Source organism: Mya arenaria, chromosome 7 (assembly GCF_026914265.1).
Source record: "Mya arenaria isolate MELC-2E11 chromosome 7, ASM2691426v1".
NCBI classification, from domain to species: Eukaryota; Metazoa; Mollusca; class Bivalvia; order Myida; family Myidae; genus Mya; species Mya arenaria.
In genome coordinates, this window is record NC_069128.1 from 26,071,895 (window position 1) to 26,089,496 (window position 17,602).

Genomic DNA, 17,602 nt, shown 5'->3' on the forward strand with positions numbered 1-17,602 from the left:
CCCCACATCCGTTTCTTGATGAACGGGTATAAAGCTGAATTCTCACATATTGAACTTTTTGACGACTTTTTTTCATTTTTTTGTCGTGGAATGAACTAATTTTTGCGAAAATAGAAACCAGTGATATAAGACTGCTGACAAAAATTCAAATCGCAGGTTTTCATATTTATATTCAAAAATTGATGTTTTATTTTTTAAAGTGTTAGTAACGCTTTAAGCCACTAAACATTAGTGTTAGAACGGAAATATGAACATCAGCGATCTGATAATTTTTCAAAAGTATTATAATCTGATCTTTTGTCAGCAGTATCATATCATTGGTTGTTAAATATTGACGCAAAATTTGGCTCATTCTTAGATATCAAATAAAAAGATGTCAAAACAGTAAATCCGTGAAATTGTAGCTTTCACAAAACAGCTTGCACCAATGAGACCTTCATTAGAACTACTCAATATTTGTATATCTGTATTTGTTTGTTTTGTCTTTTGAAGCAATCTTTAGCTGTTTAATCAATTCAAAATCGACCATATAAGGTCCATATTGAGCTAAACAGACGCATTAAACTATCCTATAACTTCCGTAGTTTCCATAATACAGCTGCTTTTACGACGATACATATCACCTTGCAAAACTTGTAACGACCAGCCTTAACATGAAGTTTGTCATTTTTGCAAGGCATTCAACTTCTACATATTTAAAAAATGACTCAAAACCATCTTGATGCTTTGCATTTTTCGCATCGCAAAACTTACTCGAAAGTATGCAAATTAAAAATCCAAAACAAAGACAAGTGACAAGGCAATATTGCATCTAAACAAAGATCACGCGAAATGCTGTAATATGTTCACAAGTATTGACCATAATATTTCCTAACGTCTACAAGACTATTTCATTCTAGAAAATAGTATACAGAAAACAAAGCAACGAATAAATCATTTTGGAAACACAAGACAATTCCACCCCCACTGAGCTCCGCTTAACTACTTTTCGATCTTAACAGCTTTCCGACGATCAAAGTGTTTGTTTCTTCAGAGAAATTTTGTGTTTCAGCAAAAATTCAAATCGTTTCAAGTAAATCAGTAGCAGGAGACTACTTCTCCACCTCTCTCGTGTTTCTATATTTGCTTTTCTCACATCTTTCTCTTAAATGTTCAGATAATTAACAGATAAACATAGATACATTGTACTGGGATTTTAAATTATTCTAACTTTAAAAGCATCTTTTGTTGGTACATAATGTTGAATGTTAATCGTTAAATAACATTCATGCTGTTTTGTGCAATGACTTCTCAGCTTGAGTAATTCCCGTTGTGAAAAGAAGAAGACAAGCCATTTGATGTAAGGCCTCAAGTATTTCATAATTGTGCAATTAAACGTCTATTACACAAGCCTTTACTGCTTAAATGCTGGTAAATTTGAATAGATGTTTGAATATTATTACCTACCAAATAACTGGTGTAAATGTAGGATAATAGCTGTTTCTAATTACAATATGATAAAAAAGGACGCACACTACGCGTTTATTGACAATGAATATACAATGAGCAGCATGCTTTTATTTTATTGACAAAAGCAATACAGTTAATGCAGCATACATGTGTTTGTCCTATTGTCGACATACTAAATATGTATTTTATTACAAAACTGATCGCATTCTTCATAAACGACGTTGCATTTGAATTGAATTTGTTATAACAATGCCTTCACTGATCGCGTGATTTACCTAAAGATACACTCTTACTTTTACTTAAATTTACCACAATTAATACACTTGTTTTAATTTACCGAAAATGATAAATATCGGAAACAATGGTTCTCATGAAAAATACTGTGATTTATTTCAAAGGAAGATGCAGAAAACACGGTATTTCTACCTCATGAGACGATAAATGATCACTGTAAATCTTTTATGACCAACCAGTCATTTAATATTTGTGCGTTTTCAGTCATTAAATACACTGTTACAATATTGATATCAGTAATTATATTTTCCATAAATGCATTATTTAGTAATAGTTAAAGGTTTATTACTCAAGACTTATGTTTGTAATACATGTGTATGCATTGATTTTAAATACGATTGTAACTTTAAAATGTAACCGTGTTATCAAATAACGTAATAATGTTCGTGTTCGGTTACGTACCTTATTTGGTTCCTGGGTTATCAAATAGCATGCTTTAGAATGTTTCTGTTCGGTTACGTACCTTATTTGTTTACCGGGTTATCAAACAGCATGCGTAATAATGTTCGTGTTCGGTTAAATACCTTATATGTTTACCTGGTTATCAAACAGCATGCGTTATAATGTTCGAGTTCGGTAACGTACCTTATTTGTTTACCGGGTTAACAACCAGCATGCGTTATAATGTTCGTGTTCGGTTACCTACCTTATTTGTTTACCGGGTTATCAAAAAGCATGCGTGATATTGTTTGTGTTCGGTTACGTATATTATATTCCTGAGTTATCAAACAGCATGCGTTATAATGTTCGTGTCTGGTTACGTACCTTATCTGTTTACCGGGTTATTAAATAGCATGCGTTTTAAAGTTCGTGTTCGGTTACGTACCTTATTTGTTTACTGGGTTATCAAATAGCATGCGTGATAATGTTCGTGTTCGGTTACGTCCTTTATTTGTTTACCGGGTTATCAAACAGTATGCGTTATAATGTTTGTGTTCGGTTACCTACCTTATTTGTTTACCGGGTTATCAAATAGCATGCGTGATAATGTTTGTGTTCGGTTATGTATCTTATTTGTTTACTGGGTTATCAAAAAGCCTGCGTTATAATGTTTGTGTTCTGTTATCTACCTTATTTGTTTACCTGGTTATCAAAAATATGCGTTATAAAAATCGTGTTCGTTTACGTACCTTATTTGTTTACTGGGTTATCAAATTGCATGCGTTATAAGATTCGTGTTCGGTTACGTACCTTATTTTTTTGATAAGATGACGGTTATTTTGTTTCTACAAAAACAAGTAAGGAAAACAAATAGCAGATGGAAGAAATAGAAATTTCTGGTAAAATAATGTCAGTAAAAACTACTTTCACGTTTTATGTTTAGACACAAAGTGTCAGACCAAAAACCATAAGAGTAATATGTCTTGAAAAATAGAGTTAAGCAATAAAAACCATGTCTTTTGAACTTGTGTAAGACCAAAACAACATGCGTGTACTATATCTGGTAAACTTGCGTGAAACAAAAAAAATGCATGTACTATGTCTGGTGAACTTGTGTTAGACCAAAACAGCATGCGTGTACTATGCCTGGTGAACTAGTGTCAAACTTAAACAACATGTGTGTAATATGTCTGGTGAACTAATTTCAAACTAAAACAAAGTGTAAGTTCTATGTCTGGTGAACTAGTGTCAAACTAAAACAACATGTGTGTACTATGACTGGTGAACTAGTGTCAAACAAAAACGAAATGTGTGTACTATGACTGGTGAACTATTGTCAAACCAAAACAACATGTGTGTACTATGACTGGTGAACTTGTGTCAAACCAAAACAACATGTGTGTACTATATCTGGTGAACTTGTGTCAGACCAAACAAACATGCGTGTACTATGTCTGGTAAACTAGTGTAGGACCAAAAAAACATGCGTGTACTATGACTGTTGAGCTAGTGTCAGATCAAGCAAACATGCGTTTACTATGTCTTGTAAACAAGTGTCAGACCAAACAAACATGCGTGAACATTGTCTGATAAACTAGTGTCAAACCAAACAAACATGCGTGTACTATGTCTGGTAAACTAGTGTCAGGCCAAACAAAGATGCGTGTACTATGTCTGGTAAACTAGTGTCAGACCAAACAAACATGCGTGCACTATGTGTGGTGAGCTAGTGTCAAACCAAAACAACATGCGTGCACTTTGCCTGGTGAGCTTGTGTCAAACCAAAAAAGAACATGCGTGAACTTTGTCTGATAAACTAGCGTCGAATAAAAAAAGATGCGCGTACTTTGTCTTGTTAACTAATGTCTGACCAAACAAACATGCATGTACTCTGTCTGGTTAAGTAGTGTCAGACCAGACAAACGTGCATGTACTTTGTCTAGTTAACAAGTGTCAGACCAAACACGCAAACGTATACTCTATCTGGTGAACTAGTGTCAGACCAAAAAAATACGCGTGTACTATGTCTGGTGAACTAGTGTTTGACCAAACAAACGTGCATGTTCTATGTCTGGTTAACTAGCGTCAGACTTAACAAACATGCATGTACTATGTCCGGCGAACTAGTGCAAGACCAAACATACATGCGTTTACTATGTCCGGTGAAACTGAGTCCGACCTAACCAACTTGCATGTACTTTGTCTGGCGAACTACGGTCAGACCAAACAAACATACGTGTACCTTGCCTGGTGAACTAGTGTCAGACTAAAAACATGCGCGTGGTACATCTTGAGACCAACTAAGCAGATATGAACTATGTCTAGTAAATTAGCTTAAGTTTGATCGCTGAAATTTATGTTTTGCACCTGTGAAAATATTCAGGCGCTATTGTCTAACTTCTTCGCAAAATTCTAAATTTCAAATGCCTTCGTTAAACTTGTGTGATTGTGCATAAATAATATATTGAATAAAACTGCCCACGTTTTTAATCGTTTTACTATGCTTTAAGCTCTGGTTGTGTATTTAGTACTTATATATTAAGAGCGATGTCTTTACATTGATTTTTAAATGAATTAAAAATACGTAAACAAACACTCAATATCCAATCGACATAAATATCAAGGTTTAGAAATGAGACTGTTTACCCTCGCAATTGAGTGAAATCCATTCTGCGAGCTTGGTACAATTAATAATCTTCTATTTGTACCAACGGTACCGGTTAAATTACCTGCATATAGCGGTAAGCCGCATCGCAGCGATATGCCGCGTGCATATTTTTGGAAGTCCTACGCGGTAGCAGCAGATGAACGCGGCGATGACGCGCACCACCGCGTTGGCGACCGTTTAATATATCGCCGCAATTTTCCGCAATGTCGCACTCTCGTCAGCGTTGGCAACGTGTTGTGTGCCAAAAAAACGCCTGGTTGGTAGTTTACTACGATTCTGCGCATGTTTGACAAAAACATGCATATTTTGTTGACACTAACATTATTGATTTGCTACACTCTGCTTAATTTTACAGTTTCAATAAAGTTTAAAAATAATTCCTCTTTTTGTTATTTTCAATGACAGGAATCTAAAACATCATGCCTGATAAAACATCCATGCATACTGTACCTACTGCATGATATTTTGTTGCATCCACGTAATTACACAATGTCATTATTATTATATTAACAGGACTCTCAAATAAGGGAGCCATTGTATCGTTATCCCGAGAACCATGTGTCAACAACTCCACCATACAACTGACCATCTTACCGGAAGATATCAAAGGTAAGAAATTGACGTACATAAAGGTCTGTAAGCATATTAATACTCGCACTCGGGCATGGCCCATTCGGCGAGTGCTCCGATTAGATTGTTAGCCATTTTAGGTTTTAGAACATACTACACAGACAGAAAGTAACCCTGGTTAAAGCTATCTTTGTTCTTTAACGTGCACCAGCGTATAGCACTGTCACACGGGACCCCCATTTAACGTTCTTCCAGAAAGACGTTTGGTATTTTTTCAGTGGTGCGGCGGGGAATCGAACCTGCGACACCTGGATTGACTGGAAGGTGTGTTACAACTAGACTACGGATCCACCACAACATATACACATACATTTCCCCAAGATTCACCTGTATATTATTTCTTTAAAACACGAATGGTCAGCCAAAATGATAGAAAACATACTTGTTTGCCTGAAATAATAAATGCCTTTCTGGTATTTAACTATAAATGACAATGCATTCTGGAATTGGGATACATCCACTATGACGAATGGCAGGCAATTGTATCGTTCTGCAGAACTATGAATATAATCGTTTCTCAGAGACGAAACTGAAGTTTCTCTTTGATTGTTTGTAGATTGCCATCACAACAGGAAATAATAAAAGATTTTAACGTCCATATTTTTTTTTAAATTTATAATGCATTAAGAAGATTAATGTCTTTTCAAATTTGCCATTAATTAATTATTGAACACAATGCCTTTATATCCACAAAGGTTTTTCTTAAATTAGGTTATCTGCTCACAAGTAAGAAATTGGAGTCTAAAGATAAACTGGTATTGCGAGAGAATATAGACTATGTTGTAACGCTAATGTAACTGAACTTGAATGCCATTTCTTATCATGCTGTAGTAAATTCAGACACGCTTAAAATATCATGGCCAAATTCATATATGTTTAAACGACTTATGTTAAGCAAAAGAACAATTAAGATTTAAAATTATTAAAGAAGCCATGCATTTAGGAAATCCTTTCCTGGTAAATTACCATTGCTTTTTTATACAATAATGTTACTCTTTGTTTATTTTCCATAAATGTTTAACAACTTATATTTTTATAAATAATTACATAATGTCTATTTATACATATTCCGTAATTCTCTCTGATAGTTAATAGTATGTTTTTGCCGTATTTATGTTGTTATTGGCTAATTAATGCCGATTTGCCAATAAACTTTGAAACGTTTTGATATAAATAGGAGAATTATTATCCAATTTGCCTGATATAATTGTATACCATTAGTAGATATGAAGCTTAATGTCAAAATGGATCATTTGATGCAAACAGGTGTTCTTATTGTTACAATCAACCATGGGCTGGCAATCTCAGAAATTCCAAACCAATGCGTACTTTTTGGCAACCGATATTTCATGATAATAGTTTTCTGGAATTTATACAATCTCTGTGTACGAATATAATAAACAAATCATGAGTGCTGTTTGAAGTTTTATATGCATACGTATCAAACGATATAATTTATTTCTTGTGAAATACGTGAGAAAACGTATTGGAGATATAACGTAACTGCAACATAGTTCATATTATCTATTTTATTATATGCATTCCCGTGGTTTATAGAGATTTATCAGCGAAATAAAATAGATATTTCATTGTATCAAAATGTGACAATATCAATTTGATGTTTTTCACTTTCTTGAATGTTAGCCCGTTCTATCATTCAAATCAAACATCAGCGCGCACAGGGCTATGACACAATATTAACGACGTCATTTACGAAATGACTTTACGTGCGCATACCCATTGGTGCGTTTTTAAATAAAATGTTATTAAATGTCTTTTGATTCCAATTTAAGGATATAATAAAAAGAAAACAAAAGTGTTTGTTTAAGTGTAAGATAGAAAGCAATATATTTAACCTCGTGAACACCAACAATGAACAATGAGTAAAAAAGAACACTAATAAAAATAGAGGATCTCAAATAAGTGTTTATCTTGTATCAAATTGATTAAACGAGTTCATTTTAAAACGATAAAAACGAGGCTTTGCCGAGTTTTTATTATTTTTAAATGACTAGTTTTAATCAATTTAATATCCGGGCTTTGCTAATTTGCATACTAACAAACCGCAAAATGAAAAGGGAAAACGCAACTTTCCCTTTTCAGCATGGTAACATTTTTATTCAACAGAAACCCTTTGTAATGTCCTCAAAGCATTTCTGAAGGATTAGAAATATCTTTGGGAATATTACCAAACACTTCATAGTATAGTATTGAAGAGTTATAGTGTGGTTTTCAACATTTCTGGTAATATTCCCAAAAGTATCCATAGTATGCCAGGTTTTCTGGGAATATTACCAATTTGATCTTGAAAATTTGGTAACATTACCAAAACATTTTGAAAATATTTCCAAACACATTTGTGGGAACATTCCCAAAATAATCGATACTATGCCGAGATATTTTCTAAAATATTCTTCAACTATGAAAAGTCACAAATATTTGGTAATATTCCCAAAAAAATGTTGAACATTTTCTGCTAGGATTCTGAATATAATGTCCAGGTTTTCTGGGAATATTACCAATTTGATCTTGAAAATTTGGTAACATTACCAAAACATTTTGAAAATATTTCCAAACACTTTGTAGAATAGTATTGAAAGTTGTGGTGGGGTTTTTAACATTTGTGGGAACATTCCCAAAATAATCCATACTATGCCGAGAGATTTTCTAAAATATTCTTCAACTATGAAAAGTCACAAATATTTGGTAATATTCCCCATAAAATGATGAACATTTTCTGCTAGGAATCTGAATATAATGTCCAGGTTTTCTGGGAATATTACCAATTTGATCTTTAAAATTTGGTAACATTACCAAAACATTTTGAAAATAATTCCAAACACTTTGTAGTATAGTACTGAAAGTTGTGGTGGGGGTTTCAACATTTTGGGAACATTCCCAACTTCAACATTTGTGGGAACATTCCCAAAATAATCAATACTATGCCGAGAGATTTTCTAAAATATTCTTCAACGATAAAAAGTCACAAATATTTGGTAATATTCCCCAAAATAAGTGATGAACATTTTCTGCTATTATTCTGAGTATAATGTTCAGGTTTTCTGGGAATATTTCCAATTTGATTTTGAAAAGTTGGTTACATTACCAAAACATTTTGAAAATATTTCCAAACACTTTTTAATATAGTATCGAAGAGTTATGGTGTGGTTTTCAACATTTCTGGTAATATTCCCAAAAGTATCCATAGTATGTTGAGAGGTTTTCTAAAATTAATAAAAAACTAGGGGTTGTCACAAATATTTGGTAATTTTTCTGAATTATGAACATTTTCGGCTAACATTTAAAATTCGTCTTGGGAATAATGTCCAGGTTTTCTGGGAATATTACCAAAGTTAATCTTGAAATTTCTGGTAACATTACCAAAACCTTTTGGGAATATTACCAAACATTTCAAAGTATAGTATTTAAAGTTATAGTGGGGGTTTTAACATTTTTGGGAACATTCCCAAAACTATCGATATTATGCCGAGAAATTTTCAAAAATATTCTTCAACTATGAAAAGTCACAAATATTTGGCAATATTCCCAAAATAAATGATGAACATTTTCTGCTAGGATTCTGAATAAAATGTCCAGGTTTTCTGGGAATATTACCAATTTGATCGTGATATTTGGTAACATTACCAAAATTATTTGAGAATATTACCAGATGAACTAAAAACAAACTAATTCAACAAAAAGCCTTTGAAAACTCCACAAATAGTTTATGTAGGACCAAACAGTTCATAGTATAGTATTGAAAACTGGGGCTTTTCAACATTTTTGAGAACATTCCCAAAATAATCCATATTATGCCGAGAGATTTTCTATATCATTCTTAAACTAGAATTGTCACAAATATTTGGTAATATTCCCAAAATGAATTACGAACATTTTCCGTTATCGTTTTCAAATTCATCCTGAATACAATTATATTATCTTAAAATATTTGGAAACATTACCAAAACTTTTTGGGCATATCAAAAGATGAATTGAAATAAAATAATCCAAAAGAAAAAGCTCCACGTGGGCTGCTGTAGGACATGAAACATTCTGGAAATATTACCAAAATCTTCATTGCATAGTATTAAAATTAACAGCAGGTTTTTCAGCATGTTTGTAATATTCCCAGAATAATCTAAAGTATGACTAAAATTGTTCTAAACATTTCTAAAACATGCAATATTCGCAAATGTTTGGTAATATTTCCAATAAAAATATAAACATTTTATAACAAGAGATGTTTGTCAAACATTAATCCCCACCACCCCCTGAGCGCCATGTTGTCAGGATTATTTGAACAATCGAAATATGCATGGACTTAAATGACAGCTAATTGGTCATTGCCATTGGATGACTTTAAGGCAGTTTAAAGATTATGACCATTCAAAGCGTGAGGATAGTAGACATAGTGTTCAATCGTGTTCAGATGATAACAGATATTTGCAGATAAAATGTGTCCTCTTAGAAGGGAATAAGTAAATACGACAACATTTTAATGGCGAATATGAGTTATGACCATGACGTTTGACTCTAATAAGTGTTGATTGATAGAACGACATAGATTACATATTCCTGGTTGTTTAAACCTACTAGAATGTTATTTCAGTATTACAGGTATGTCTCTTGCAATTTTACAGTTTGACAATAATTATTTTTAATACAAGTGTGGACTTTTGCATATTATGATTTAAACAAAAAAACACAGATAAGAACAGAACAGACGTGTAAACATCGTCTAAACACATACACTTAGGTTTTTGATATCAAATGCTTGTACATGGTTAGTGCTATGGTTAAAGACACAAATATGTTGACGTAAAGGCAGCAGTATCAGAGGATGAACTAAATTAATAATAATAATAATAATTATTAGGAATAACATTACGAATACATACTGATTCTTTAACATAATCGCAGAGCTTAACCAGCTCACATTTATTGACAGAGTTAAATATATTTCTGGGAATATTACCAACTAAATCTTGAAAGGTTTGGTAACATAACCAAAACAATTCGGGGATTCTTCAAACTTTTCCAACTTCCAGTCAACTCTACAGTTGAAATCCTTCGTCTATACTTTTTCTCTAGCCCTGATGATCTGGCTCTGGGAAACATTGCTATGAAAACATCATCTCCTACATTGCTGTAGACGTTGCACTTCCCCTGTTTTCTTAAGCTTTAATAACCTCCGAACTGGTCTGCCTTTTCCTGTTTTACTTGTCTGAAAAATAATTATAATTGATAAAACATTATCTATGAACTTTTTTTACAAGCAATTAAAATTTAACACGGTGCATAAATATGAACTGGTCTGCCTTTTCCTGTTTTACTTGTCTGAAAAATAATTATAATTGATAACATATCTATGAACTGTTTTTTTAAGCAATGAAAATTTAACACGGTGCATAAATATGATCTATTTGTTTATTGTTCTTTATTATTTAAAAATAATACATGACTTGATGGGGTAACTTAATTGTAAAAAGTACAGTTTTCTGCAGCAAATTTTCCCATTTTTGCAGGCAGTTGAATACATACATGTATGGGTTTCTTTGGTGTTGATGTATGAAGTGGCTGTGTGGGTTCCTCTGGACTAACAACAGCCAATGGTTCATCGGACTCCTGAATTAAACCGTCATTTTAGTATTGTATCATGACTTTTTTTCCAGTTTTACTTCTTTATGTGCAAAATTAAATATAATGTCAAGAGTTTGTGCCTTCCAAACTTATCATTCTAATAGAGGTTACACAGGGTCACTGCTTATCAACATTTCTGTGATAATGATCTGAAGCAACACATAAGCCACAGTCTTATAAATACTCCTGACTGCCCAGCTGGTATTCAATTCCAATGCACATGTTTTAAACGAGCTGTACATCTTATTTTTAACTTTTTTGTCGTTCATTAAATTTCATATGATTCAGTTAACTTGAACTTAAGTTGAAGAATTAATTTTGTTGTATACCATTATACTTACATAAACAGTTTAGAATGATCTCTATTTGTGGGATATTATATATTTTTAATAATAAGAGCTATCACTAAATGTCATGAATATCCCCACACGCCCAAGTCAACTCATTTTAAATACGACCTCGTATGACAAAATTGAAGACCGAACACAAGCTATCGCCAGTTAGGCTTATAAAGAAATCATACGAAAAAAAAAAGACTTAGATGTCCCTTTATCAATTTCAAGAACTGTAAAGAAAACATTGTGATTTCAGTTTTAACTTTTAATTTATCAATTAGTGTAGGCCAATTCTCTATGTATGCAAATATTTACCCCATTCTCAAGATCATTTTGATGCAAAAACTCACCACAAGCTTAACACTGTATCAGTCAAAACAGTCAAAACAAAGATCATCTGGGAATACACACATTCAACAGCCCAGCAGGATGGCCCACTAAGTGGTAATTAATTGAATGGTACAATTTCATGGTGATTTCATGGAATGATTAGCCTTTTTCTCAAAATGAGGAGTAAATGGGAGGCAATTTCTCTGAATTGTAGAGCGCAATGGACTAATTTTTATTTTTCGCTAACTACCTTAGGATAACGGCAATCTACATGCCAATGGTACTTACTAAAATATTAAAATTCTAACCCTTGTAGAAAATTAGTTTTCAGTTTAACCGCACAAAGGCATATATTTATAAACCTATTGACCACTATACACGAGGTTATGAACACTTGCAATCCTACAGTTAATGCCGCTACTGAGCATCAAGCTGATGCTCGGGCTTATCAGTGGAACTAATCTAACATAATGTAAACTGACCACTTGACCCTTTCCCTGCTGGGAGCTGTTTGTCTGATTAATTTGAGAGTAATAGCTGTTCTTGTCTTGAGATTTGGGCCATTTTATGTTAGGAGGTTTTTCTTGGTATTTCAACTTTCGCTATCTTGATTATTAAAATAATTTTATTACCGAATGATTTTGTATAAATTTTGTATATCATTATTATTATTATTATTATTATTATTATTATTATTATTATTATTATTATTATTATATACGGTAGTCCAAAATCCACTATACTGACGTCCATCAAGTATCATTGTGCAATGTTTAAATGACGTCATAAAACAAGTTTGTCATGAATGTAACATTTATTACGAAATCATGTATCTTTTAAGTGATTTAAACCATTGATATATATATTAATAACATGTCGATCCGGAATGTCTTATTCAACTGTTGTTGATGTTTTAAGATATTGATTTCAGTCAGTAAGCGCCTCGTGCGACTTGAGTCGAATTCCATCTCCCTTATCAAAACGCACTACTAATAAGTTATTACCCTATTATAAGATGCTTTAATATACACATATTTTTGCTTTTTCGCAAAGAGAAAATAATATGGAGAAAATATATATTTCTGGAAAAATGCTCTACATACATTGTGTTACAGAAACATGTAATAAAAGATCAGTGACTGCTGTGATTAAAAATTTACATCAACTGTGCATGTAGGAGTGCAAACGATCAGAAAAAGTTGGATAATTTTAAATATTATATTAAAATAAAAGGAGTCATATAACGTTCAAATATACTGGTATGATATCAAAAGTCCGGACATAGTGGTTTAAGATACAGTATTGCTTTGTTGTGATCATTTCTCATATGATATATATATATGGAAAGCTTCCATGAAGTGTGTATAATGTTTAATCACTCTTCTAATGAAGAATGTTCTCACACAACAATGCAAATTATGAAGAGAAATCTTACAAAGAAAACAAACGTTGATTTAACTGTGTCAGTAAAGAAGATTTTAATCGCTGTTTCAAAAGCTATATTTTAGGATATGAATTTTCTAGAAAATTACATAAACTAAGATACACAAACATAAAGAGGGCTTATATAATTCACATGAAAAGTGGGCAATGATGTTTTTTGAAATGCATTTTAGCAAAGACCACAATGTCAATGTATCAATAGAAACCTATGAAAGTTCAGTTTCAACATCAAGGTAATATAGTGCTCAGATTACAAAAAATAAGTTGTAAGCTGTGTTATAAGTAATAAGAATATCTAAGTACATCAATATATGACCTTATTTTTTGGCAAATAGTTAAAATATTACATTTCTTTTAATATTACATCTTATGCCCCCATAAAATGGGGGGGGCATATAGATTTGCCCTTGGTCGTCCGTCTGTCTGTGATTCCGTCTGTAGGTAATATGCCAACTTGTGTTACTTAAAACTCGATTATATTACCTAAAGTCCAGAAACCTCGGGCGTTATTTAGGTAAGGACGTTTTGCATCTCGGGTTACGTTTCCCACTGCACTTAGTAAAACCAGAGTTATTATAATTTAATCAACAAAGTATTTCACCTGAAATCATACGAACCTCAATCCAAGTGATGACTTCAGAGTTTACAAAATTTAGACTTTATAATTATGAGACTGTTAGCAATTGGATAATGTTGCTATGATTTAATACGGTTGAATTACGCGTAATCATCCTAAAGTGAAAAATAGCAATGTATCAAGTTTGCAGTATTCTTTTCTTGTTCCAAAAATGCAGCAAAAGAAAGTATTAATTTTCATTTGTTGTGAAAATTGCGAAAATCATATTTTTCTTTAAATATAACCATGTATAACAAACTTCATTATAACTGCATTATTGCCAATGTTAGATATACATGTAATACATAAATTATTATGTTTTATAAAACCTAAATATCCATTTCATTCAATTGTACATTTCATTGGGTATAATAGGGTTGATATTGATACTTTTGTAGTAAGTAGACAGCTAACGTTTTCTTAATGAAAAGTATAAATAAAAATCCCATGTATAAAGTTAGTCCGTTCGAAATTAAATCAAACGATAAGACTGAATATATTTTTTTATTTACTTCAATGTTTCATTTCTTTGCTATGGAATCAATGATTATGTTTTTTTTTTCATTTTCATAAATAGTTTAAAACTAGAGTAAATGATATAAATTGCTTTTCTATAGTCATCGTGAATTTTAGTGCAGAAATCGTACTGAAGATGCTCTCTGATAAATATCCTTCTGACCCCAAAACTAACCAGAGAAGAGTGGTTAATGGGCCCCTGCTGACAGAAATTGGTTATCTCAATTACATGCATAATAAACACCTAGCTGTGAAGTGAGGCTTCGAAAATGGACCAACATCCAGAAACCTGGCATAAACTGTAGGACTGCTTGATATGGGCACATTGAAAATGATCCATGGAATAATCAAAACAATAACTGGTAACATGAATCGTATCTTGTTAACCAATTAGAATGTACTTACTTAATGGAATTCATAAACACTTACTAGATAACCAGTTGAAGCTAAAGGCCAAAATGCATTTATAAATATGTCGTAACACGAATGTTATCTGCCGGTAATTATGTTCCTAATTAAGTGGAATTCGCTAACCATAACTAGATAACCTGTTTATGCAACTAAAAGGGAAAAAGGTGGCAGTTCCGAGCACTTTGAAGCCAGTTTTTAGTATTGTGATATTTATCTTACAGAGAACAGTTTCTATTAACTAGATAGCTTGATAATTATCGCATAATTAAGTGGTTAACACGAACAACTCGCAGACGTTAACAGATTATCTGACGGCAGTTATGTTCCACCGTATGTATCAGACATATGAGGCCGATAACCTATGTTAACCATTTTGTTATTGTGTAACTTGTAAAAGTCAATCTCTGGAATGCTTTAATTGTGCAAACATTAGCTCCTACATCCTTTAAAGAATCACATCAGTTATAAAAAATGTATAACTAAATAAATAGTAATAACATGATGGTTTCATAAATGTGCATATATACATAATTATTGAAAAAAGTATACCTTTACACGTTTAGTAAATGCATGCAAATAACATTTAATGAATGTAAATGTAATACACGTTGTGAATTGAAGAATCACATTTAATTACATATTAAAAAATATTGCATTCCTGAGAGGGCAATAGGAAAACATATCAACAGCATAACATAAATAACTGCACCTTGTTATGCTTGTAACGTGGGAGAATACTCCTCGTATTGCTCTTTCAAGAATGCAATACTTGTTTAATAAATGCGAGCTAAATATTTCTGAATCATGTGTTTTTGAATTTCACTACAAAATCTTCATGATACTAAGTCTTTCTTTTTTCTATTTTACATCGATTGAACTGAAAATGTCCATCGATTATATCAATTATCCCTCTCAATGACTGAGTCCCGGGTCATAAACAAGTAGGCCAACCGCCTTTATTATGGAACCGTATAAATCAAAGTCGTATTTTCCTACCGGGATTCAAACCAACGACCTTAATAGTCTGGCACCGAATTAGCCGGGTATAATGCAGGAAAAACAGGAACAAATCGTTCAAAGTTCTGATTATCAAACACTCAGCAATTTCTTAATTTCAAGTATGCCTCTGAATCACGGTATTGGGTGAATTATAAAAACTCTATAGAGCATTAATGAACAAAATATCACAATTATATAATGCGCATTCCATTAACATGAATTCCATGCGCATATAATCAAATAGCGCCTTTGCGCCGATACTAATGTATATGATTAACCGAAGAAAATCGCATGCGTAAAGTAAATACAAATTGCAAAAACATACTCCTGCGCTGGAAATATAAAAAGCCGAAATGTGTTTGAATTTATACTGAAATAGTTCTTTTGTAATTTTTGAAACTTTGACGTACTTAAATAAATAAAAATGACGAGTCTGAGAACGTCAGTGTAACTGATTTGTTTATTGTGTTTATTAAAGTTCAAAAGCAATGACCCTTAAACAACAATCATACTGCAGACACTTAAAACCAAAAGTGAAAGTAAATTGCGCAGTAAACAATTAAATATTTTAAAGTTGAAATAATGCCATTAGCTAAAAACACCCGTTCCGTTCTATTGCATACAAATAAAAGTTTTGTAAAAGTCTGTATGACCTTTCGATTTCTACAGATAACAACAGGTAATGAATACTCCGAAACAATACAACTTTTGACATCCATCTGATAAAGAAATCAGAAGAGGTAGGCAGACATTGAGTTGTTTATAAAATGTAAACAAAATTGTTGATCTAAATACACACATTAAGAGTCTAAATCACTCAAACAAACTATAAACGTCACTGGGAGTATACATTTATTAAATAACAAAAAAAAAAACAGTTTACCTTTAGGTTGAAGATAAATTCATCATCAAACTCAAAGATATGCTTTGACAAATCCTGAAAGGTCAAATATTATAATAATTATAATAGTCTTAAAAAACCATTAACTGTGTTAAGCATACATCATACATATTCATGTACTTAATACAGTTTGATCAAATATCGTTATATTAGTAAATGGAATTACGTAGCATTATAAAATATAATGTTAATCTAAATTGAGCATTAAGATAAATTCCATGGTGTATTCAATACAAACATTGCTTTTAATCTGCCTTTACGACATAAAGGTTAACTGCTTTACATAAGTAGAGTTATTTATATAAGAATATTTGAGTAAAACATGTAAAGTACCTGAGCATTTAAAGAGGTTTCCATTTCCTCAAGGGATATTCCTAACGTGTTGGTTTCTTCATCAATGACATCTTCCAAAGAAATGTTTTATAAAGATATTCCGAGATAATCCATTATTGATTTCAGCTAAATATTGTGGGAATTAGTTTCAATTAACTGATAAAGTTCAACAAAATTTAAGCAGACTATCAAAGTTGTGTATCCTAAACAGTTCAGTCAAAATCAATTTTATTTCACATTTTAGTAGTCATATTGATAAATCACATTCTGGATTGTTGCTTATTGGTTAATTATATCCCTCCGCAAATTTCTTAATATCTAGACATTTTCCTTCAATATTGAAGCTTCGTTTTATGACCTGCTGATGAGCAGTTATAGGCACTTGAACAACTGTTGCGGATTTCAAGACAAATATTGATCTGATCTTGACACTAATGGGCTTTGCAATTACAAGGGTGATATCTGACATCAAGCTGATGTTACTGAGTGTTTTAACTGGTAAAATAAAACAAAGGTTTTACTATTGACTGATTTTAGCGTCAATCTAGTCCAAACTTATGAAAATAGGCTCTGGACTGAAAAAATATATATCTGGCAACACATTCAATCATAATAATGTTAGCTTTTGACTAAGCTGACAGTACAGTGACTAAAGC

At 32.2% G+C, this 17,602-nt stretch overlaps 1 protein-coding gene and 1 long non-coding RNA gene across 2 annotated transcripts in view; one reads left to right on the top strand and one right to left on the bottom strand.

The window, feature by feature from the left end:
• Positions 1–17,602, top strand: part of LOC128241440 (uncharacterized) — a 52,051-nt gene that overhangs the window by 2,876 nt on the left and 31,573 nt on the right. Inside the window, exon 3 of the mRNA XM_052958368.1 lies at positions 5,306–5,401. Within this exon, the coding sequence (XP_052814328.1) occupies positions 5,306–5,401 (96 nt within the window). The remainder of the gene's footprint in view (positions 1–5,305; positions 5,402–17,602) is intronic.
• On the bottom strand, positions 10,532–17,198 carry LOC128240269 (uncharacterized). Its single transcript, XR_008262105.1, has 3 exons — positions 16,947–17,198; positions 10,964–11,047; positions 10,532–10,646 (listed from the first exon to the last, which is right to left on the bottom strand). It is a non-coding gene; the product is annotated as an uncharacterized LOC128240269 (long non-coding RNA).